Source organism: Canis lupus, chromosome 8, assembly GCF_011100685.1.
Source record: "Canis lupus familiaris isolate Mischka breed German Shepherd chromosome 8, alternate assembly UU_Cfam_GSD_1.0, whole genome shotgun sequence".
Lineage (NCBI taxonomy): Eukaryota > Metazoa > Chordata > Mammalia > Carnivora > Canidae > Canis > Canis lupus.
In genome coordinates, this window is record NC_049229.1 from 13,650,967 (window position 1) to 13,677,683 (window position 26,717).

General features: G+C 37.8%; 1 protein-coding gene across 2 annotated transcripts in view; it reads right to left on the reverse strand.

Moving 5' to 3' along the window:
• SNX6 (sorting nexin 6) overlaps positions 1-26,717 on the reverse strand; it is a 59,211-nt gene that overhangs the window by 28,983 nt on the left and 3,511 nt on the right. For both annotated transcript variants that reach the window (XM_038544474.1, XM_038544473.1), the window contains exons 3-8: positions 15,589-15,693; positions 14,651-14,761; positions 12,171-12,292; positions 10,118-10,241; positions 2,772-2,867; positions 688-793 (exon numbers count right to left, since the gene is read on the reverse strand). In XM_038544474.1, coding sequence (XP_038400402.1) covers positions 688-793; positions 2,772-2,867; positions 10,118-10,241; positions 12,171-12,292; positions 14,651-14,761; positions 15,589-15,693 — 664 coding nt within the window. The remainder of the gene's footprint in view (positions 1-687; positions 794-2,771; positions 2,868-10,117; positions 10,242-12,170; positions 12,293-14,650; positions 14,762-15,588; positions 15,694-26,717) is intronic.

Sequence of the window (26,717 nt, forward strand, 5' to 3'; positions counted from 1 at the left end):
GGAGAAGCAGGCTCCATGCCGGGAGCCCAACGCAGGACTCGATCCCAGGACTCCAGGATCGCGCCCCGGGCCAAAGGCAGGCGCTAAACCGCTGAGCCACCCAGGGATCCCCCCCCATGACATTCTTTTTTAAAAATATATTTTATTTATTCATTCAGGAGCGACACACAGAGAGAGGCAGAGACACAGGCAGAGGGAGAAGCAGGCTCCATGCAGGGGGCCCAAAGTGGGGCTTGATCCTAGGACTCCGGGATCATGCCCTGAGCCAAAGGCAGATGCTCAACCACTGAGCCACCCAGGCATCCCTATCAATGATACTCTTAATTGAGCAAATTTTTCCTAACTGCAAACACACTGCGGGAAAGAATACAGTGACTATTAACACAATTTGGTGCCACTGCCCTTGATTTTGTGCTAAGGTACCAGTAATTTTATCCACCATGGCTTCTGCATTATCAGTGTAAATCTCAACATGGTGAAAAATACAAAAAGCATCATGGGTTATTATGAAAATAGTTTTGACCTCTCAGAATTGCTAAAAATAAAAAGAACCTGAGGGTCAAGACTTCACAGACCACAGTTTGAAAACCACTGTTCTACATCAAGATTTTTATAAACTATAACATAATAACTTTATAATTATTCCATTAAAAAAATGTAAGCTTTAACCACAAAGAAAAACCTTACTTTTGTGGGATCTTGTCATCCTATCAGATTTAGCAGATGCATCCTTAACTCGGTTATGATATTCTAAAAGGAATGTTCGTTCATGCTCAAAGAAATCATCTACATCCTATAGGATCAAAAGAAAATATAGTTTTTCACTTATTTGCTTTAGTATAATACATAAATCAATTTACCATTATAATAAAAAATAAAAGATCAGTAAAACAGCATAGCTATCCTCTAATAATCAGATGTTCTAATGATTTTACCAACAAGTTCAGACTTTATACAGACATGCATTCTATTTATCCAGGGAAAATCTGCAATGGTTCTGCAGTTGAAAGCTTAGAGCTCCCCATATAGTTTGTGTTCACATGTTGTAGTAGTCTGAAACGTGTTCTATTTGTGCTCTGTGTCTATAGTCCTGCCTCTTCAACAAATACATTACTGTCAGAGGAGTAATTAATCAATTGCTTTTGAGAAGAAAAAAATTCGATAGACAAGTCCAAATCCATTTCTCTTGGTCTACTGGGTATTCTGTGAGCCATTCCTGAAGGTTGCCAGGCCTTTGTCATTACAGCCCTCTCCGACTGCTTTGGGGAAACATGGCAAAACTAGCTTTCTGGGAGCAATTATTATATTAACCACTGTCTTTAACCTTTTTTGAAACAAAGGTATACATTAAAAATAAAAATTATGAAAAATACTTTCCTCCTCTCTAAAAGGGCAATCATTTTTTGAAAAAGCACCAGCTGAAACAATGTAATTCAAGATCCACATCAACAGAACACAAGAAAGAAAAGTCAGTACTGGCAAAATGTCCTTTAAAATCTTTAATTAATGTATACTTATTTTCTTAACTGTTAAAATGGGGACAAAACTCTCCAATTGGTAGAACTGAAGAGTAAATAAAATGTGGATTAACGAACACCACATTGTAAATGTTCAAAAATGTTACTACTTTACCAAAATCATAATCCATACAGTAGTTTACAGTTAATGCTAAGAAAAATGTTCAATATTAATGCATAAGAAGCACCAAAACGGAAGTGGAGTCCTTATTAGAAAGTAGCCATGAAAAAAAAAAAAAAAAAAAGCAAGTAGCCATGGCACATGCATTGTCAACACACCAACTGACCTGTCTCTGAAAAAACAAAGTATAAATCAAATAAATACTACTTCCCACCTAAGTTTTACTGTTGATGTATCTATAGAAACAGGCAATGATGACAAAACAGCATTATTTATCTCTTTCTTAGCATGTTTGATAATGTAATATAAACATTTTTCTCTTTCAATGTAAGAGTCTTCAGATAAATCAGTTCTTGTACCATTTTTTAGAACATCATTAAGAACAACTTAGGTGTTATTTAATTATTTTTTAATTTTAAATATGCCTTTTTATTTATTTGTAAGGTCTATGTCCAATATGGAGCTTGAATTCATGACACTGATATCAAGTCGCATGTTCTACCAACTGAGCCAGCCAGGTGCCCCACAACAAGACTAAAACCTCAAACTAAACCCTTCTAACTCCAGATCTGAAACTAAGTCTGCACCTAACATTTGTAAGGCCAAGGGCAAGTGTACAACTGGAGATAGCCCCTCTTTGTGCTCTATCCTGCAAGCTCTATAAGGAACCCAGAGAAACCTCATGTGTATGTAAACAGATATTCTATCTTGCACACTGATCTTCTCCCCTTTGCCCTCCCTCTCCTTAGCTATCCATGGTCACCCTGACCACCTATGAGTGCACATACTAGAGGATGAACTCAGGGAACAGACCCACAGAAGAGAAAGACTCAGAAGTAGGCTTCAGATTTGGGCAAGAAAATATGGGGTTCCAGATTCCTAAAGCATGTCTAGTTTGGAGGGAAGGGGTATGTGCTTCAGGTGGGCAAATCCCCTTGGACCTACAGACCTCTCACCTCTGGGAGAAGGAGGTTCTCTAAAGAGTGGAATCCAGGGGAGGGGTCCCAGATTCACAAGCCTAACCATTCTACTGTCCAAACTTCTCTTTTACTCTAATAAAGTCATCTGCACATCTGAAATCTCAATCTATCGATTCTCAAACCAATACCTCTGTTAATCAAATAAAATCTTACCTTTACTCCTGAAACAATTACTCCATCTGCTGATTTAACCATGTTCTTAAAGAAATCTTCAAGTTTCTCTTTCTTATTTTTTCCTCTCACACTCAGCTGAAAGAAAGGTAAACTTAAGTTGGCAATTTTTTAAGATTACAAGTTGGGGATCCCTGGGTGGCGCAGCGGTTTAGCGCCTGCCTTTGGCCCAGGGCGCAATCCTGGAGACCCGGGATCGAATCCCACGTCGGGCTCCCTGCATGGGGCCTGCTTCTCTCTCTGCCTGTGTCTCTGCCCCTCTCTCTCTCTCTGTGTGTGTGTGTGACTATCATAAATAAATAAAATTAAAAAAAAAAAAAAAAAGATTACAAGTTGGAAAGTAATGCCTCTTTTATTCTCTGACATCAAAATGGCAACCTCAAAAGGATCCTGGTTTTTAAACTTTAATAAAGTGGCAATTTCATCATGTATATCAGTGACCTTCAAACTTTAGGGCATTAAAGAAGAGGCTGGCTTCACTCCCAAAGATTCAGATTCAGGTGATCTACAATAATGCCTGGATATCTCAAATTTTATATGTGATAATTCCATTGCAAGCAGCCTTCTCATCATATAACTAGTTTTACATAAAGACAATTAAAATTTTATTATTTATTTTTAAAGATTTTATTTATCTATTTATGAGAGACACAGAGGCAGAGACACAGGCAGAGGGAGAAGCAGGCTCCCTGTGAGGAGCCCAATGCGAGACTTGATCCCAGGACCCCAGATCACGACCTGGGACGAAGGCAGATGCTCAACCACTGAGCCACCCAGGTGCCTCCCGCCAGGAGTTCTTTTAAAGATGTAAAATTTACTGGAGTATAATACACCATCATATGATTCTGTAAAAGCTTTGAAAATAAATTCTGCAAGTTCTTCACTCTGAACTCATCCAAATATCGTGTCTTGTCCTGTTTTGGGGATCAGCAACTTATAGTATAAGAGACACAAAAGATGACTCTAAATGGCATGAATAGTTATCTAAGGCAAAAGTGAGAAGCAGCTAACTCTTGACTTTACCACTTGTTGCATCAGGTTGTTCCCATAAAGGAACATCCCATCTAATTTCCAAATCTACTGCCATGGCTTCAATGCTCACCATTAGGTAAGTGATTCACAAATCATGATCACTGCCCCTAAACCCTTTCCTGAGCCTCAGATCCTATTTCCAATTGCCTATATATTATATCCTTTATATGAAGATTCTACTAAACTCACAACAGACTAAGACAGTATTCATTGTAATCTTTTTTTTTTTTTAAGATTCTATTTATTTATTCATGAGACAGAGAGAGAGAGAGAGAGAGAGAGAGGCAGAGAGAGAAGCAGGCTCCATGCAGGGAGCCCAATGTGGGACTCGATCCTGGGTCTCCAGGATCACACCCTGGGCTGAAGGCGACGCTAAACCACTGAGCCACCCGGGCTGCACCTATTCATTATTATCTAATCTACAAATGTTTCCTTTTCTTGGTTCCCTATTCATGATCCCTTCATCTAACCAGTCTCTCAGAGTCCCACATATTCCCTAAAACCCCACACCTCTTATTAAAAATATTGAAATAGGGATCCCTGGGTGGCGCAGCAGTTTTAGCGCCTGCCTTTGGCCCAGGGCGTGATCCTGGAGACCCGGGATCGAATCCCACGTCGGGCTCCTGGTGCATGGAGCCTGCTTCTCCCTCTGCCTATGTCTCTGCCTCTCTCTCTGTGTGACTATCATAAATAAATAAAAATTAAAAAAAAATTCAAAAAAAATATTGAAATACGGGAAATCCCTGGGTGGCTCAGCAGTTTAGCGCCTGCCTTTGGCCCAGGTGTGATCCTGGGGTCCCGGGATCGAGTCCCACATCAGGCTCCCTGCATGGAGCCTGCTTCTCCCTCTGCCTGTGTCTCTGCCTCTCTCTCTCCTCTGTCTTTCATGAATAAATAAATAAAATCTAAATAAATAAACAAACAAATAAATAAATAAATTGAAATAACTTGATAGGATGAGCCCTGGGTGTTATATGTTGGCAAACTGAATTTAAATAAAAAAAATTTTTAAAAAGAAAAGTCTTGAAATAATCTACAACTTCTTTTTGTCACAGCTCAAATTCTACCATCCAATGCCTGAAATCTCTTTCTTTCCCACTGTCCTAGTAAAAAATCTCATTATCTTCTGCCTAATTACTACACTGGACTACTAGTTAACATCTCTCATTTCCTCAATCTAAGCCATTTTGTTGATGATTTCCAAAATCAAATTTTGAGCATCTTCTTTATTCAATAACTTTACAGAGTTTCATAACATTCAGAGATTGAAAGCCTTAGCATGATATTCAAGACTTTCAACAATCTGGTTCAACTTACTTTTCCAACCACCACCCTACCCAACAGAACCTTATATTCCAAATAGTTCTCAAAAGAAGCCCTGAGCTTTTAGGTTCCTCTGTATCTGAAATGGTATCTCTTCTCCCACTAAAAATTCTATTCAAACATCATTAAACATTCAAATTAAAACACATCTCTTCACAAAACCCTTCCAAACTGCTTTATCTTTATGCCCCCCAATACACCTTGGGTGTTTTTTTTAACTGCACGCACACAAACATATATATATATATATGTATTTATTCATTCATGAAAGACACACAGAGAGAGAGGCAGAGACACAGGCAGAGGGAGAAGCAGGCTTCACGCAGAGAGCCTGACCTGGGACTCGATCCCGGGACTCTAGGATCATGTCCCGGGCGGAAGGCAGGCGCTAAACCGCTGAGTCACCCAGGGATTCCCTGCACTTTTAATATTAATTAAATAATTAATTCACTCATTAAATGAACAACTGCCGAATGTTTATTACAATCATACACTGTGCTGGGTGTACGGGATATAAAGATGACAATAAGGTGGTCCTTATTGCTTTTTTTTTTTTTTTTTTTTTAAAGATTGATTTATTTGAGAGAGCAAGCACAAGTCAGGGAAGAGGCAGAAGGAGAGAGAATCCCAAGTAGACTTCCCACTGAGCATGGAGCCCAATGTAGGGTTCAATCTCATGACCCTGAGACCAAGACTCGAGCCAAAGTCAAGATTTGGACACTCAACTGACTGAGCCAGCAGTACCCGAAGGTGGTCCCTACTCTTAGAATAATTTATCTTTCAGAGGAGAGTATGGAGAAACATATGATTAAACATAGGGTGAGTAGTACAATGTTAGAGGAATCCATAGGGCACGAGGAGAACACCAAGGGAACTCAATACAAACTTAGGAGATGAGAAAGATAAGACTGGAGGTTGAATGAGCAGACAGGGGCTGTTTTCAATAATTCGGGCACCTAGGTGCCTCAGTCAGTTAAGCATCTGACTCTTGATTTTGGCTCAGGTCATGATCTCAGGGTCAGGAAATCAGCCCCATTTTGGGCTCTGCACTGAGTGTGGAAACTGCTTACTTAAGATTCTCTCTCGACTCTTTTAACTATAGGGAATAAACTGAGGGCTGCTGGAGGGGAGGTGGGTGGGAAGATGGGGTAACTGAGTGATGTCCATAAAGGAGGGCACCTGAACTAATAAGCACTGGGTATTGTATGCAACTGATGAATCACTAAATCCTACCTCTGAAACTAATCACAGAATATATGCTAATTAAATTGAATTTAAAATAAAAAAAAAAATTTTCTCTCTCCTCCCTCCGCCCCTCTGTGTGCACCTGCCTGTTCTCTCTCAAAACAAAGAATAGAAACCAAAAATACCTTTAAAATAATCCAGTCAATGATAAAAGTCAGAACTAATCTTTAGGTCTGATCATAGAAAGAAGTGGACACATTCCTAATATAGTAAGGGAGTATATCAGACAGGATTTGGAGTTTCCCTATTAGGAATAGGGACCAGGAAGAGCAATCAGTAATTTTTAGGGTTTATTTGTTTTTTTAAAGATTTTATTTATTTGAGAGAGAGAAAGAGTGAACAGGTGGAGGAGCAGCGGGAGAACAACAAGCAGACTTGATGCTGAGCACAGAGCCTGACATGGGGATTCAATCCTACGACCCTGAGGTCACAACCTGAGCTGAAATCAACAAACATTTAGGGATCTCTGGGTGGCTCAGTGGTTTAGCGCCTGCCTTTGGCCCAGGACGCGATCTAGAGTCCTGGGATCGAGTCCCATGTCAGGCTCCTGGCATGGAGCCTGCTTCTCCCTCCTCCTGTGTCTCTACCTTTCTCTCTCTCTGTGTGTCTATCATAAATAAAGAAATAAATCTAAAAAAAAAAAAGGTGGTCAAACATTTCATCGACTGCACCACTCAGGCGCCTCACTATTGGTTAATTGTTATATAATATTTGCAAAACACCTTGTCTTTTTATTTTTTTATTTTATTTTTTTTAATTTTTATTTATTTATGATAGTCACACACAGAGAGAGGCAGAGACATAGGCAGAAGGAGAAGCAGGCTCCATGCAGGCTCCATGCACCAGGAGCCCGATGTGGGACTCGATCCCGGGTCTCCAGGATCGTGCCCTGGGCCAAAGGCAGGCGCTAAACCGCTGCGCCACCCAGGGATCCCAACACCTTGTCTTTTTAGAGTTTCTCCAAAACACCATATACTGATATTAAAAGGGTTTATAATGCACTGCACCATTATCTCTATTAAGCATATATTAGTTTGGGAGGAAGAAAAATAAATCTATGTTGATGGGAGAAAACTTATGAAACCCTAAGATTTCTGAAAGCTCTTTAGATAAAGCTCATCTAAACAATTAAAAATCATTCATTTATCACTTAACAAATACTTATTTGACATCTTAATTGTCAGCCACTATTCTAACATTTTTGGGAGAGGGAGACAAATAAATATGTAAATTTTAAAAATAGAGATATATATGGAGTGCATGGATGGTTCAGTTGGTTTAGTGCCTACCTCTTGATTTTGGCTCAGGTCATGATCTCAGGGTCCTGGGACTGAGCCCTGAGACAAGATCTGCCCTCAGTGGGGAGTCTGGTTGAGGATTCTCTCCTTTTCCTTCTGCCCCTCCCCCCTGCTCACATCCACATCCACTTATGCTCTCTAAAATAAATAAATAAATCTTTAAAAAATATAGATCTAGAATTTCATATAGCACTAAGGGATTTGTCAATGGGATAAAATATGTGGAACATGAAACTCCTCTAGCACATATAGCCTTGAAATGATAATACCATGCCTCCCTGTATACCAACATGGCTCTACCAATTACTATTATTATTTTTAAAGGTTTTATTTATTTATTCATGAGAGACACAGAGAGAGAGGGAGAGACAGAGACACAGGCAGAAGGCGAAGCAGGCTCCATGCAGGGAGCCCGACGTGGGACTCGATCCCGGGTCTCCAGGATCAGGCTCTGGGCTGAAGGTGGCACTAAACCACTGAGCCACCAGGGCTGCCCCAACTGCTGAGCCACCTGGGCTGCCCCTTTACCAATTACTATTACTTTACTTACTTACTTACTTACTTACTTACTTACTTACTTATTTATTTATTTATTTATTTATTTATTTATTTATTTATTTATTATAGACAGAGAGAGAGAGAGGCAGAGACACAGGAGGAGGGAGAAGCAGGCTCCACGCCGGGAGCCCGACGTGGGACTCGATCCCGGGACTCCAGGATCGCGCCCTGGGCCAAAGGCAGGCGCCAAACCGCTGAGCCACCCAGGGATCCCCTCTACCAATTATTATTAAGGTCCTGACCAAGACCACAAATAAGGTTGAGCAAAAACAAACACATAAAGGTAAAAAACTGATGAGAGCATTCTGTACCATGTGTTTTTTGGCAACCCTACTCATGATTTTTAGCTTCTTTTTTTTTTTTTTTAAGCTTCTTATAATTCATGACATAGCCAGCATTCTTTCTAATCCCTAGTTACAAATGATCATGGGCCAGTATCACATACCACATTTATGCTCGTGAAAGTACCCATGCTTAAGTGCTGTTTCTGTGATCTTGAGTTACTTCATACCCTTCAAAAAAATATGTTCTACTGCTAGACTTAGGACATTCTATTGTCATTGTCCTGTCTATTAAGACCAAACCAGAAGAGCAAATTTATATATACAAAATTCTTTGATCTTAATGTTGACTTGTAAGCAAACTAGCACTATGACACATCTATTTTTTTGCTCAAATCATGAGTTAATCTTGTCATTCAAATATAAATCCCAAGATCTGTATGACCCACCTTTAAAAAATTTTTTTGCCAGTACTATGAATGAAGAAACCTTAAAAGCTCAATAGCATCAATATTTCTATTTCCACTATAATAAAGTTTTCAGGCAGGGCTGGAAGGGAAATTAGGAGCAATACCACTGAAAGAAGTCAGTTTTATTTTGTTTTGAATAAAGATTGTATTTATTTATTCATGAGAGACACACACAGAGGCAGAGACACAGACAGAGGGAGAAGCAGGCTCCTCACAGGGAGTCCAATGCGGGACTCGATCCCAGGATCAGATCATGCTCTAAGCTAAAGGCAGATGCGCAACCACTGAGCTACTCAGGCGTCAAAGGAGGTCAGTTAAACAGATCAAAAGTCAATGATTAACCCAAAAATAATCCGGAATTTGGGCAGCCCAGGTGGTTCAGTGGTTTAGTGTTGTCTTCAGCCCAGGGTGTGATCCTGGAGACCAGGGATCAAGTCCCATGTCGGGCTCCCTGCATGGAGCTTGCTTCTCCCTCTGCCTGTGTCTCTGCCTCTCTCTCTCTCTGTGTCTCTCATGAATAAATAAATAAATAATCTTAAAAAGAAAAAAAATAAAGGTAATCTGGAATTCTTTAGCTCAAATACCTCCCCCTGGGATTTCCCATAAGGCTTCAGAGGACTTCAAAACTCAAATTTAAGAAAACAATCAAGTTGGGATCCCTGGGTGGCGCAGTGGTTTGGTGCCTGCCTTTGGCCCAGGGCGCGATCCTGGAGCCCCGGGATTGAATCCCACGTCGGGCTCCTGGTGCATGGAGCCTGCTTCTCCCTCTGCCTGTGTCTCTGCCCCTCTCCTCTCTCTGTCTCTCTCTGTGACTATCATAAATAAATAAAAAATTAAAAAAAAAAAAAAAAGAAAAGAAAACAATCAAGTTGATAACCCTATTTCTTAAGAAGTTCACAATTCAGCATGAAAACCAATGTCCCATGTAGTGACATGATTTACTCTCATTTCTTCAATGAATTTACTCAAGTTCTAATGAAATACTGTATTACCATTACAAAAGTGTCATTTTAAACTGCCTTGAAAACTAAGAACATTAGAAAAAGGGTCATCTAGCTATTCCCTGCCTTTTCTAGTAACTCTAAAAATAAACCTTGATCACTACTTTAATTAATACTCACATCTTGATTATATTCCAAGAAGACGTGGAAATTTAAATCTTTTCTCAAAATAGGATGTGCTGCCACACGACATAGGAACACTTCATGCATTGCAACAGTCTTCTTGAATATTGCCAAATATTCACTAGAAACAATACACAAAATTACAGGTAAAACACTGCACCAACTAGAAAATCATCTGTAACAATTTTTTTTCAACAGATGCTCTGAATTATTCTAAATGCAAAATTAAAGATACAAAGATATAATCCATGTAAACAAAGATTTTAGTTGAACTGTTAATAAAATATGTAAAACCCAGCTCTGAAAAGGCTTCATGCTAGTTAATAGTATTTATTATACTTAAATGTTAATATTTTTAGGTTTTATGAACCTTTCTTTTTATGCAAGTTGATGTTAAAGGTGACTACAGGGGTGTTTGTTTTCAGCTCCAGAGAAAGTACACTAAAAATTATTTGATACAATCTTTGTAACTCAATTTCTAAATAATAATTACTGCATTTAAACACCTTTATATATAAAAAATTAAAACTCAAACCTCAGTAAACATATTTTCAACATTAATAATTATTTTTATCTAATGACCCCAAACACACAAGAAAAAAGCATACCACAGAGACTAATTTTTGTCATTACATTGAAAAACTGTGTTTAAAATATTTTAATATCAGTGAATCACAGCGATCATATTGTAATACATGTCAGTTTGAAAAAAGAAACACTCAAGGAAAAGGCCCAATATTCTTGCTTCAACTACGTGCAAGGAGGATAAATTTTACATACCAGCAAACCAGCAGGACCAATGTTGGGAGAAGTTTGATCTCTGTGAGGGTAGTCATTCAGTGAAGACAAAAAAGAAGGATGCAGAGGATGGAGGTAGCAGTAGAATAAACCCAAGGTTCTCTGTTATCCAACCCCTAACCAGACCACAAAAGAATCATGATCAGGGCCACTGGAAAACCACAGATTCTTTAATATTAATGTGCTCTGCTAATTTCCAGTTTTCAGTCTTATAACTATAAAAAGTATGTATCTCTACTCTCAGACTACTGCTTGCACCCAGCATGGATAAAAATCTTAAAGTATCTGTCACCTTACACTTTTGACAAAAAAGATCTACTTTGCTAATTTATCTTGTCAAATGAGTTTATTAGCATTCTGAAGAGGAGTCTAGTAGCCGTGTGGATATACGCTTAAAAGCTGAAACTAAGTTGAAGAGGAGAAAAAGAAATGCAAGAAGAGGAGAAATGACCACGGAAAGAATGATGGAGGTGACAATAATGCAAGGGAAGTATTTCCTTGTATAGCTCCCAAAATACAGAAAAACAATATACTGCAATTCTCAAATTACTTCAAATGTCTAATAAAAGGGGGAAGATTTGGTATTTTTAGCAAGTATGCTAAAAATAAAATAGAAATTATCTCAAACTTTTTCAAGGACTTAATACATTTCTAGTATATGTGAAACTAATAATTATTTAATGAAAAACATTTTAAAACTATTTTCGTTACTTTCCTCCTATTCTTTTCCCTTCAGCCAGAAGCCAGAGGCAGAAAAAAAGGGCAAAAACAAACACACATACAAACACACGTATTTAAGGAAAAAAAAAAAGAAAACAATATATGCAGAGTTGCTCAGTGTATATTTCTATGAGAAACAGCAGTTTCAGTAGTATGCACATACCGAAAAAAAGAAAATCAGGCTGGCAGTGACTAAGACCTTGTAAATAAAAAACAAAACAACTTACATTCTGTTTTAAAAAGTCATATTTCCCTTTCTACTATTTGTAAATAAAGTTTTGGATCCTCTGCTTTCAATTTTCAAAGTCCATTTAAAACATTAATTTAAAGAATTTTACAATGCAAACAATTATTCTATAATTTTCCTGTAGGCTCTGATCATGATCATTAAAACTGGTTGTTTGGCTTAAACCTGCATCTTTCAGAAAGGGTCACTGTGGTGAAATGATTAAAAGGATGGGATATCAGAGAGCACAGAAAAAAGGCATTAAAACAAGCACAATTAACAAAAGCAACAACAAAAATCACATACGCTTCCAGTTCCTGTTTCATCTTTGTGAATTCTTCCTTTGTCATGGACCCTTCTCCTTCTCCAAGCTTCTGCAGTTTTTCCCTTGAAGCATCAAAATCAGGTCTTGGTGGTGCTGGTGGGATCTGTGTAAGAGAATCAAGTCACTAATTTTAAAGACTATTTTTTTTTCACAGCAGTTTTACTACTGCCACCATAAAAGATTGTATCTGGGAAAGCTAAGGACATCCTGAATGAGCATGACACCAGGACTATCAGATTAGAGAATCTGATTAGCTCCTTTGCATCAAGAAAGACATAAATACAACAGAGCACCATTTTCTAGTATTAGAACACTAGTTCCCAAACTTTAACCTGCAGATTCGGATGGGACAACTTGAGAGTCCTCAAACGTACATACACATTAAGCTGAGTATACATTAAAAGATGTATACCATTTTTCAGAAGTATGTAAATGGTTTGGTTAAATACAAATACATATCTTTTTAAGGAATTAATAGTAGCTTTATGCTATTCTATCTTTTTAAAATTTACAAATGCCAATAGTATGATCCATCAAGGAAGGTTAAAAAGGGTTCTTGAATTGTATGGGTTTATCAGAAGCATAAAGCACGGACTTAAAACCAGGAGAATAAGACAGGGATTAATCACTAACATCACAGTAGGTAAGTAAACACTTACCTTAAATAAAAATGTAAAATCTAGAAGAGTCATATCATTCAAGGGAAGGATAAAGAAAAAGTTTATCTTAAGGAGGGTCTACAAGTAACAACTGTTAAGGAGAAATGATGGGAAATAAAGAAAGCAAGGAGATGAAAGGAAGAAAAGATAGGAGAAAGTTAATGAATACAAGAAAAGGGTTACGCTTGAGGAAAGCAATAGGAAGGGAGCAGCACGTACAGCTGAGCACACATTCATTGATGCTTGCACACCACATCTACTATGTGCTAGGAATGATGCTGAACAATGCGCATAAAAAGATAAGACATGGTCTTGATCTTTGAGGAGTGTTTAGTCTATAAGAGGACATGGTAGTAAGAAAATACCATTAGACAACTTGAAAAAAAAAAAGAAAGAAAAAAAAGAGAAAAAAGAAAAAAGAAGAGAGAGAGAAAAAAAAGACAAGATGAAGAAGAAAAGGTGGAAATAAGATGGGAAGAGAAGGAGCTTCCAGGTTGGTGAACACACTGACATGCTGGGAAGGTAGCAGGTGGTACACCTGGACAGGGCATGAAAGTTCTGCACCAACCCCATCTCCCCCTCTGTACCCTGTCCTATGTACACTTCTTCCTTTTGGCTGTTCCTGAGTTGATCCTTCATATAAACTGGTATTTTTTTTAAAGGAAAAGAAGAAAAGAGAGAAAAAAAAGAATGTACTGCCAGTTGTCCACCAAATTCTGAGTTATACAAAGAAAAAGCAAATGACAGAAGGAGTGGCCACAGGAGGGAGATAGAATCATCAGGATGATTTCAAGGAGATCAAAGGAAACTAAATTTCAGGAATCTGAGTGCAGTCAACAGCTGAGGTGTGACATCTGATGCATACTTGGATAACATCTCTTTTTAAAGATTTTATTTATTTGAGAGAGAGAGAGAAAGAGAGAGCACATGAGCATGCATACAAGCAGGGAGATGGACAGAGGGAGAGATAAGTTGACTCCCCTCTGAGCAGAAAGCCTTACTTGAGGCTGGATCCCAGGACTCTGGGATCATGACCTGAGCCAAAGGCAGACACTTAAACAGCTGAGCCATCCAAGTGCCCCATATAAGATCATTTTTTTTTTCAAGGTTTTATTTATTTATTCATGATAGATACAGAAAGAGAAGTAGAGACATAGGCAGAAGGAGAAGCAGGCTCCTCGTAAGGAGCCTGATGCAGGACTGGATCCCCAGACCAGGATCACGCCTTGAGCTGAAGGCAGACGCTCAATCGCTGAGCCATCCAGATTAAATAACCTCTTAAGGAACCCTCCAACTCTGAGTATGTCTACCTAAGGGTTCAAAACCAGAATGGTTTATAACATTCCCTTAATTAATCTCTAGTTTGAAAAGCCCATTTCATTTCCAATAAAGACTGAGAATTTAGGTTAATTAATTTATTTATTCATGAGAGACAGAGAGAGAGAGAGAGAGAGGGAGAGAGAGGCAGAGACACAGGCAGAGGGAGAAGCAGGCCCCTTGCAGGGAGTCCAATGTGGGACTCAATCTCGGGACTCCAGCATCCTGCCCTGGGCCAAAGGCAGGCACTAAACCGCTGAGCCACACAGGCATCCCGAGAATTTAAGTTTAAATGAAGGAGCATAATATATCCATATATCTACACTCTCAAACTAGGCAATTCAGGATAAGAAGTGGTAGTCAATTGTGTTTTTCTGACAATTTAAAAAAATCACACCAGCTCACTAAAATACTAAGTAAGATTTAACATAAAGTATCTAAAAAGCTTCTAGAAAATGGGATTAAAATGGAACCCCAACACTTACAATGTAACCTGCGTAGTCTTCATTTTCAACGAAGGAATCATGAAGCCAAATGAATTCCTCATGTTGTCGAACAACAGAAAACTCATTTTGTTTAAAATTTGGCAATGAACTCTGTAAAGACAGAGATACTCTTTAATAAAAATTACACTAAAAGGCCTTTAATAAACATTTTAAATCTTATTTTCTTAAATTAGTCTTACAAGAATGATTATTAGTACTTTTAAACTCTATTATGAAAACTCTGAGACACCTCAACAAAATTATCCTGGGATCTTTAAGAAAGTAAGTTGACAGTCTCTCTTTTTTTTTTTTTTGACAGTCTCTTATTATATTGTACTGCTACCATTACTTATTAAGTTATCTTATTATTAATATATATTATTTTTCACTTTTTCACTTATTATTAATATATATTAAACTCAAGTACTCAAAGGAAAATAAATCTACGATCTGAAAATATGCCGGAGAAGTGAGATCCAATAAGAAAATAATTTGTAAGACAGTAATTTACTTATTTATTTTTAAAGACATTATTTATTTATTTTGGTGGGGGGAGTGTGGTTGGGGGAAGGGGGCAAGCTGAGATCATGACCTAAGCTGAAATCAAGAGTGGGAGGCTTATCCAACTGAGACACCCAGGTGCCCCATAAGGCAGTAATATAATTAACTGAAAGAACAAAACAAAATTGAAAAGAAAAATAGTGAAAGATGTTACTAAATATCTAGAGAAAATTAAATTTGCATTATATCTAGGTTCTGTGATTAATTCTTAAATGTTAACCTTTTAAAAGTACATTTTTAAAAAACTGTTCAAATATAGTGAAATTATAAACTAAAATACTCTAACTTTGTTCAAAACCAAAGTTCCAGTTAATATATCATATGTAACATTAGCACAATAAATAGCTAAAATAATACAAGTACAAAATCACATTTACCTTTGTGTGAACAGTGAATTTTACTTTATCTCTCTCACTAAGAGCATCAGAAATGTCCACTTGCAGAGCAGCATCACTTTGAAGATCTACATTTATTGCTTTAAGCTAGAAAAAGATAATGAAAATTCTGTGGGCTTATACAGAACTTCATTCTTTTCTCAGATATTAAGACAATGCAAAAACAACAAAATAAAAGAATCTTGAATCTAAAAAAGTACTCAAGTTCATTTAAACCTCATATATTTAGAGAGGCAGGGGCTTTGGGTAGGTTATTAATCAATTTTCATTCTATACCTTCTATACCATTCAACTATGCTTTGTATGAGCCAATGGGGTAACCACGATTCATTATAATTTCACTCAAAAAGTAAACTATTTTTTCTCTCTCCTATTCTCTGCCATCCTGGTGTGTGTGGTTGTCCGATCCTCACCACAAACAGCAGGGAAGCCTGGAAGGCACCCTAACCTAGGGGCTTGGATGACGTTGGTTTGAATCCCATCTCTGCACATTAATATTCTGATTTGGGTCTTCTCACAAAACCTATCAAGTAATTCCTGGCCAAGAAACAAAAGCAGAATCGTTTCATTCGCCAGTGGATTCAGATGAAACTGGTAACACAATCAGGTACAACTTCAAGGGGAGGTATTGGTACTGGAATTGGGAGAACCAAGCTGGTCTACATGAAATAGCACATGAGATGGCACACATATTTATGCTGCATGTAGGTCACATATTCCTATCCTATCACTCCTAACATCACTACTACCTGAGCAATAGACATGTTTTATCAGGGAAATTTTTCTTTTCTGTTACTATGTTTCTGTGGCAGTTGGTTGGTTCAGTAATAAATATGTAAGACCTTTTGTTTGAAAAAACACATGTAATAAATTTCCAAGAAGATGTTCCTTTAAAGTTCAAGTGTTCTAAAATTAAGGGAAGTATTTATCTTTTATTTTTTTTTAATTTTTATTTATTTATGATAGTCACAGAGAGAGAGAGAGAGGCAGAGACATAGGCAGAGGGAGAAGCAGGCTCCATGCAACGGGAGCCCGACGTGGGATTCGATCCCAGGTCTGGATCACGCCCTGGGCCAAAGGCAGGCGCTAAACCGCTGCGCCACCCAGCGTTCCCGAGTATTTATCTTTTAGAACAAGAAAAATAATGAAAAGAATACTGGCTAATAGTTTTAACTCTACTGATTATTTTAATAAACAATGAAACTATTAAAATAGTTAAATATATTACATATATGTAAAGTGCTAAGAAAAAAAATATAGTAAATACCCAATAACTATCACCTGTGATATGAATTAAATCTCCCATTTTACTCTCCAAGCTTTAATACATTCAAAGAATTAAATGCATTCTCTATTCAGTGCTTTACTTATCTATGAGAAGATTTCTCTACTTATCCTTATTTATTTTTTTTAAAAAAATTTATTTATTCAAGAAAGACAGAGAGAGAGAGAGAGAGAGAGAGAGGCAGAGACACAGGCAGAGGGAGAAGCAGGCTCCATGCAGGGAGCCTGATGTGGGATCTGACCCCGGGACTCCAGGATCATGCCCTGGGCCAAAGGCAGGTGCTAAACCGCTGAGCCACCCAGGGATCCCATAATCCTATTTTTTAAAAAAGTAAACTCTATACTCAGTGTCGGGCTCAAACTCACAATCCCACTCCGAGATCAAGAGTTCCATGTTCCACTGTATGAGCCAGCCAGATGCCCCTCTACTCATAAGGCTTACTATTAATTCTGGGCAGCCCGGTGGCTCAGCGGTTTAGCGTCACCTTCAGCCGAGGGTCTAATCCTAGAGACCTGGGATTGAATCCCACGTTGGGCTCCCTGCATGGAGCCTCTGCCTGTGTGTCTCTGCCTCTCTGTGTCTCTCATAAATAAATAAAATCTTAAAAAAAAAAAGCTTACTATTAATTCTATTTATAATTCTTAAATTTTCTCTATTTTTCTTCCTCGTTAGACAAATACTCTAAAATATGTGACTAATTTGAAGACTTATTAGAAAACCAAAATACACTAAAAAATGAAAATAAAGTCTTAGCCTGCTGCAAAGAAATATTTAGTCTTGTTTATTAACTACCTAGCTTTCTTCAAAAAAATAGATCTTTAAAAAAATAAAAAAAAATATAAAAGGCTTAAAGAAAATACAACAAAGTGTGGATTTTCTTCTTTATATATTCCTTTATTCTCCCAATTGTCCACAAAATGCATACATTACTTTTATAAATGGGGGGGGGAGGGAAGCCTTCTTTATACAGAAATCCTGTAATCTATTAAAATATTTTATGAAACTTCATTATATAGAGCTGTTTAACTTTCATTAGTAATGAAAAAAATTAACAGTATTTCACTTTTGCACTACTGGTTCTAAGAAGATATGTTTTTAAAAGATAAAAACCATTATATATATTATTTAGATTCACAGAAAAAAATTAATCACTGTTTAAATTATGTGGTACTTTGATGACCCTTAGTAAAAATTTTATAGGTAACTTAAGTTTACATTAAGTTAAATTTCATCAGTAATCCTATTTTTAAAAGTTTATACTATAAACTTAATAAAACATTTTAAAATGTTAAAATATCTGTTACTGTACTGTTACACATAGCCTACTGTCTGATAAATGAAATTAAAAGTTGCCTTGAATTATGAAGTTTTCTTTTTCATTTTCCAACTATCTCATTGCCTCTGCAATATTGAAAACATTAGTCTTTTGGTTTTCTTCCATTGACTTAGTCTTATCAGGCCTTCATATGGTCTAGCCTACCTCTTCTCCAACCCCTTACCTTAATTCTATTTTAAGAAAGGTTTCCTTTTGGAGCACCCAGGTAGCTCAGTCAGCAAAGTGTCTGACTTCAGGTCATGATCTCAGGGTCCTGGGATCCCAGTCCTGGGGCCCCCTATCTCAGGTTCTGTGCTCAGCAAGGAGTCTTCTTCTCCCTCCCCCACTCCTTAACTCATGCTCTCTCTCAAATAAATAAAATCTTTAAAAAAAAAAAAGCTTTCTTTTTTCCTCTTTACTCACAATCAGGCCACTTTTAAGATGTTTACTGTGGTAGACTGAATAATGGCTCCCCCAAAATATCCACATCCTTGGAATTTGTGGACATTATCCTATATGGGAAAAAAAGGGCTCTGCAGGTGTGATTAGAGATGGGGAAATTATCCTGATTATCTAAATAGGCCTTAAATGCAGCTACATGTATCCTTGTAAGAGGGAAATGCCGGGAGATTAGACAGACAAAAAAGGAGATAACAGGACTATGGATGCAGAGATTAGAGTGACACAGCCACAAACCAAGGACTGCTGGCAGCCACCAGAAGCTAGAGGAGAAATTCTTCCCTAGAATCTCAGGCAGTGTGGTCCTGCTAATACCCTGATTTCAGCTCAAAGATACTGATTTTGGACTTTTGGACTACAGAACTACAAGAGAATAAATTTCTATTGTATTGTCATTAAATTTGTGGTAATTTGTTAGAGCAGCCACAAGAAACAAATAAACTTATCATTATGATTTTGGGAACAATAACCTTGGCTTTTCTCCATTTCCTATGTTTTCATTGCCTACTTAAGCATTTCCCAAATGCAACTGGTAAGAATCAACCTAGGTGCTTGTTAAAAATACAGAACCCCAGTCCCTAACACAGACTTATCAAAACAATCTTCAGAGACTCTTAACTAGAGAAAATAAATGGAGGGTTGCTGGAGGGGAGGTGGTAGGGGGATGGGATAACTGGGTGATGGGCACTAAGGACACCTGATGTAATGAGCACTGGGTGTTATACGCAACTGATGAATAACTGAACTCGACCTCTGAAACTAAACAGTTACTTAATTATTGAATTTAAATAAATTTTTTTTTAATCTTTGGGGAATAAGCTTTAAAAACTGTGTTTGGGAACCCTAGCCTAGATTTTCAGGGTTGTCTTTGCATTTACATTGTCAAAATTTCATCTCAATTGCTAATCTTTTTAATGATTACATAAAACATTGTTGCTGGATTTTTTTTTTAAAGATTTTTATTTATTCATGAAAGACACAGAAAGAGAGAGAGAGAGACAGGTAGAGGGAGAAGCAGACTCCATGCAGGGAGCCCGATGTGGGACTCGATCCCAGGACTCCAGGATCATGCCCTGAGCCGAAGGCAAGGCATGTTAAACCACTGAGCCACCCAGGCATCCCTGTTGCTGGATTTCCTATGTATATATACATTTTCATTTTCAGACTTAATTTTACTTTAGCTGTTGTATTATCAATGTGGTAACATACTTCTCAGGTTTCTACATTTAGTAATTTATCTTCCAATTTAAGATTATTCCAAATTATTCTTTCTTGTATTTCCTTATCCCTATATATCAAACACTCCCCCCTTTTCTGATAGTACAACACCTGGCTTTTTAAAATTGTAACTTTTATTGATAACAAACATTCCTATATTATATATTTACTGCTTTTGTTCTTGGATTTTTTTTTTAGTACACCTTACATACAATGAAATGCAGATTTTAAGTATATAGTTTGAAGAGTTTTGACAAATACACAGGTTACACCCTTGTGATCATGACAATAGTTCCCTCTTTTATTCTCTCATTTCTACTTCTTTACTTTCTAACTCTTCTGTAAATTCTTTTGCATGCATTATAAAAGCTTGTAAGCCATTCATATATTGCCTCAATGGCCATTAATTCAATCATTTGTCTTTTTCATTCTTTTAGTAACTATGTTCTAGAACTGATTTCGGGAAAAGTGCATGAATCATAAATGTGGTCACAGCAAAATGATGGTGGTGAGATTATGACTCTTCTAATTTACATTTCATAGTAAATTCTAAATATCAGCTGAAGTGTTCATTCTGATATTACATCTTTCTACAGTCAGTTCCGGTGTACACTTCATACCTCAATTTTTTTTTTTCCATTTCCTGAGCTTACAGAGAAAAGGAGACATAAAGGAATTACTTTGACAAGAAGATGTGCTTCACACACATTACAGTTTTTTTTTTTTTAAAGTCCTGTTTCTAATAACTAAGATGTGTAATGGAAAAGCTGGTCAATAAAATGAAATCATCCCCCACATAAATACAAAACTTCCACTGAAAGGTAATCTGCTATATTTCATCAATTCTAGATGTGTATTTTGCACATTTTAACATTTGAAATAGGAATGTCTTGCAACTGACCACAAATTACAGTTTAATTGACAGTAGTTTTTCTTTCTTGGTGGCACATAAAAGAAAGTATACCTTCCAATCAATTGTGCCTTAGATTTGATAAGGTATTGTATTGTAAATCTAATGTTACATAAAATGTACACAAGATTTTTCAGATATATTTTCTTCTTTCTTTAAAGATAATGTTAGAATTTTTATTTAGGGAAAGAGTGAAAGCAAACAACTTGTGATTCATCAACATTTAATTAACTGTCTGAAACTAGTAAGGAAATTCTCATTAGATAACATTCACTGGTTTAATCCTTACATGGGCTGATAAACTTTGTGTTTTGTCAGAGACTGACTAGGTTAAACATTTGTGTCAAGGTCAAGAGAAAGATTTGGCAGGGAAGATGGATTAAGTAACACAAATACAGTATTATTAGAAAGATAATTTAGGGGCGCCTGGGTGGCTCAGTTGGTTAAACATCTGACTTCAGCTCATTTCATGATCCCAGGGTCCTGGAATTAAGCATCAGTGGCAGGCTCCGTGTTCAGCAGGGAGTCTGCTTGTCCCTCTGCCACCCCCCTCCTGCTCTCTCTCTCTCAAAAAAATAAGATCTTAAAAAAAAGATAATTTAAAGACACTGCCCTATTGCTGATTTTCCATATATAATTATTTAGTAAAGACATTTGCTACTAGTTTACTATACTGACTCATTTACCATAGAGTATCTATCCTAGAACATTCTTAAAAAACTGGTTGTTCATCTTTTGTCAGAAAAGCAAATGTATAATAGGTAGATGGACAGAGGAAGGAAGAAAAGGAAAATAACTATTGCAATGGCTTCCAAACTGGTGTCTTGCTTCTGCCTTTTACCCTCTTCAATCTTATTTCTTACAGAGCTACCAGAAATCTGATTAAACTAAAAATCATTTCTCTGCTCAAAACCTAAGAGTTCCTACTTGGAGAAAAGCCTTACAGGGGTCTCCCAGGCCCAAAAAAATCTCTGACATCATTTCCCAGGCTAATCTACTATTCCTCTGGTTCACTGTAAACTTGTCATATGGCTTCCTTGTTGTTCTTTAAACACTGGGGCATGCTACCACTTCAGGAGTCTGCACTTACTGTGCCCTCTCCCTGGAATATTCTGCCCCCAGATATCTATCTGCATGACTCACTCTTTCATTTCCTTCAAGTATTTACCAAAACGTCACCTTCTCAGGAAGGTCTTTCCTGGCAACCCTAAGACTACAGCTCAACTCCCCTCCATTCTCAAATAATTCCTATCTCTCCCTCATTTTTTTTCCATATCACTTGTTTACCATCTACTATATCTTATTTTTTAATTAAAAAAAATTTTTTTAAGATTTTGTTCATTATTCATGAGAGACATACAGAGAGAGAGGCAGAGGGAGAAACAGGCTCCATGCAAGGAGCCCGATGCAGGACTTGATCCCTGATCCTGAGATCACGCCCTGAGCTGAAGGCAGACACTCAACTGCTGAGCCACCCAGGGATTCCTATATCTTATTTTTTAATAGTCCTCCCTAACTAGAATGTCAATTTTGTGAGGACATGGATTTTTGTTTTATTCACTGCTATATTCCCAGTGGTGACTTCAATAAACACAGGCTGAGTGCAAAGGAGAGAAGAGTAGAAAGAAAGGTGGTAACCATAACTGGGCTAAGAACTGTAATTATAGTATAGTAAATGGAAAACCCCTAAGACAGACAGAAGTAAATTCCATTAGGCTCACTAATTCAGTCCAAATTTTAAATCTACTGAACTCCTAGCCCAGATATCATTTTGGAAGTCCTATAATATTTCTATTATTATTGTATGTCTTATACTGAGCAGTCAGATTAGTGGTTGATTATATGTGTGTGTGTGCGTGTGTGTGTGTGTGTGTATGTATATATATACACACACACACACACATACTTTCTGGAAACTGGAATTTGCAATCAGATTTCCTCTCATATACTATACCAGAAACAACAAAACATTACTAGGGTCACATATGTCACTCCAATGCCCTTTTTTTTTTTTTTTTAAGATTTATTTACTTTATATATAGAGAGAGTACATGTGAACGAGCTGTGGATAGGGCAGAGGGAGAGAGAAGGGGAGACAAGTGGACTCCCCACGGAATGCAGAGCCCACCTCGGGGCTGGATCATGACCGGTGCCAAAATCAAGAGTCAGGTGGCTTAACCAATCGACTATGCCATCTAGGAGCCGCTTCCCTAGTACTTTTAACCAAATAATCGATTTTTCATCTTGTTTTAATAAAGTTCAAACAACTGTCCTAGGTGTTGTGGAGCATATAAAGTGAACAAAAAGCCTTGCCTTCAAGAAATATGTAGTGAGGGAGACAATTTTATGTGATAAAACACAAAATTAAATATTTCCCATTCTTTTTCCTCACCAACTGTATTCTGTACAATTTACCCTTATAATACTTCCCCATCTTGTGATCTTTCCACATGTCTGCAGCCTGTTACGCTTTTCTACTTCCCTCCTCTTCCACTCCACTGCGTATGTCATTCCAATACCTTTCTTGCTGGTCTCGTCAACTCTCATTGCTTTTTGCCATACTTGGCTCGCAAATTCCCACTCAGGATCAATTCAACAATCACCTTTGCTTTCTTAGCTGCCTGTGTGGCTAGAGAAAAGTCACAACTGTTTATACTGGTCTACTGCAAATTAATGGTCTTCAAATTGCATTAGGCTCTTAAAACCATTCAACACTCCTGAGTAGATCTGCTCAGCTCCCCTTGATTCCCTTCAGCAACTACTCCAAACTTTTACTACTTCAACTCTCTACATTTCCGCCCCCTCTCTCAACAAGTGACCTTGTTTCCCACATTCTAAAGAAACAAACACTGGCAGCTGTTTTTTCCCCCTCAGATCCATCAATAAAGTCTCCTACAAATAAATCTAGCCTCATCATATTCTCCACTTTTTCATAAGCAGTGTCCTCTGGAGGGATGAACTATCTGTCCACCTGAGCATTTAATTGTGCTGTCTGCTTCACAATCTGCTCATACACTGCTCTTCTAGTCTAGTTAGCCTTGATCTCACAAACCCTTCACACAGAGGATCTAATTTTCAAATCCAGTATTTTTTAGTGTCCTTGACCTCTCTGCAGTATTTTGCCTTGGTGATCATTCTGTCCACTTTCTTTAAACTCTCAACTTATGGGAATTCTCTCATATCCTTCCTACCTCTCAGCCCTGTCAATCGATCCATTTCTTCCCTGTAACACTTAAGGGTTGGTTTCCACAGGTGCTATCTAGCCTAGGCAATCTCAGCCATTCTCGACTATAACTCCTAAATATTTATCATAAACTCAGACCTCTTATTCTAAATCCCCAATTATACTTTCATGTTATCAACTAGACACATCTGCCTGGACGTATTCACTTTAATAAGTACTGAGTGTCTTCAATGTGCAAACCACTGTCCTAGGAGCTAGGGATGGAACAGTGAAAAGACACAAGCCTCACTCTTCCAGATCTTACACTCTAGTTTGGCAGAAAAGGGATTAGATACCATCTAGGCACTTCAAATCCAACACATATGAAATCAAACATACTATCTACCTTCTAGCTCTGTTCTCTCCTTTATTCCTCATTTTCTCCTCCTTCTCTCCCATGTACTTATACAGTCATTTTACCCTGTCAATTCTATCTCCTATACATCTCTTTGCTATGTTCCTTCCTTCATCCTCTCTTCCACTGCCATATACCTTCATCATTTTTTCTTAGGATTTTTAAAAATTTATTCATGAGCAGAGACATAGGCAGAGAGAGGCAGGCTCCCTGCGGGGAGCCCAATGTGGGACTTGATCCCAAGACCCTGGGATCACACCCTGAGTCGAAGGCAGACACTCAAACAATGAGCCACCCAGGTGTCCCACCTTCAGCATTTTTCATCCGTATTGTTAAAGCAGCCTGTCAACTGGTTTCTCTGCCTTCACAGTAAGAATCAAACCACTCTCCACATGAGAGTAACCTAACCTACAATGCTATCTTCATCTACGTATAGGTCTTTCCCAGTTTATGATCCCTGAGGACTTCCCATCGCTTAGAATTGTAATTATTATGCCCTTTATACTTGATCTGTACTATCCATATCTACCCTTGCTTCCTATAAGAACAAGTGCTTCAGGTGGAACCAAATTACCTACCCATGCTATCCACTCTACTGGCAAGCCTTCCTCTTCCCTGAGAGCCTACAAAATTCCTGGTCAATATTTAAGGCTTAGTTCATTTAAGTGATAAATAGCTGTTAAGAGTGCCAGACCTGAAGCTAGACTGTCTGAGTCTGAATCCAGCTCATACTGGCTGTTATAACCTTGGGCAAGTTATTTAATCTCTCTGAACCTCAGTTCTCTTTCCAAAGTAGAATAGTAGCAGTTACTTAACAGGGATTTGAGAATTGAGTTAACACATGCAAAGTACCTGGCCCACAGTAAATGCTACATTGGTATGTAGCTATCATCATGTCTTTACTACTTCCCCTTCTCCCAAAGGCAAACACTCCTTCCTTTGTACTCCCATGGCACTCTATCATAAGACTGTCACTACCCTGTGGTGATCTTAGGGCAGGAACTTTCTTAATTTCCTCTGCCAACATAATCGATGTCATATTTTTATCTAAAATAACATCAATAAATGTGGAATCTGTTCAAGCTACATGCTGTGTAGGTGCAAAAGAAAATGCAAACATCTGGCCAAGACTTCAAAGATAATCAAATTTCAAGTGGACAAAAAAAAGGTGAGAAAAAAAAGCATGCTACAACATTAATAAGCATGCATAAAGCAGACACTAAAGTGCAGAGGTGGCTGGGCAATGGGCAAGCAGACTAGAATATGTCTAGTGCTAAGGATATACTGAAAAATGAAGCCAGCCTGAAAGTGTCACGAATTGTGTTTAATGCTAGCCTAAGGAGTTTGAACCTTACTGCAAGAACTGGGTCCAAGTAAATACTTTTGACTAGTGTCGTTATATGACTTAGTCATTTTAAGTTAGGTAACTTTAAATAATGTGAAGCCTGGATTGGAAGGTAGACAGACAGGAGACACAGATCAATGATGGGTACTGCTACAATCCATGCAAGTTATCTAAACATTAAGTGGGGCCATACAAACGAAAGATGGGATAAACATTTTTGAGATGAAATTAAATGGCTTCGGGCACCCCCAGGGGCGCAGCGGTTTAGCGCCCGCCTGCAGCCCAGGGCGTGATCCTGCAGACCCGGGATCGAGGGGATCGAGTCCCATGTCGGGCTCCCTGCATGGAGCCTGCTTCTCTCTGCTTGTGTCTCTGCCTCTCTCTCGCTCTGTATCTCTCATAAGTAAATAAAATAAAAATAAAATCTTTTTTTAAAAAAAGAAAGAAATTAAATGGCCTCAGTGACTATTCTAATATGGAGATGAAGGATAGGATTCAGAAGTTTCTTGCCTGCATGACCGGAAAATGGTAACATGACAAAGATAAGGAACAGAGAGAGAGGAGCAAAGCTAGAATCCAGGAGAGGTGTCTTTACTCCACCTGAAGTAATTTTGAAAACAATGAATAATATATTTAGAATTAAAATCAAATGCTAAGAGAATTATTCCATCACACTGGCACCCACTGCTCTTATTTAACAAGCACATCAGAGCAAAATGTGTCCAGTTCAAAGGGCTCATTTGTTTACTAAATAATATGTCACTGTCCTTCATTTTGGGGAAAAAATAGCCTATTATGTAGAGGTATGGCTGAAGAGTGGCCAGTAATTTTCAATACTGTGTATTTCTTAAAGCCTGCTTTTTAAAAAAGTTTTTCACATAATAATATTTTGTTGAGGCTGTAAGATTCTCTTCTCTGCCAAATATCCTGATGAAAATTGAAGGCTGCTTAAGAATGTATTTAAAAATGTTGCCTTTAGTTTTGCTTACTCGCTACTCTGT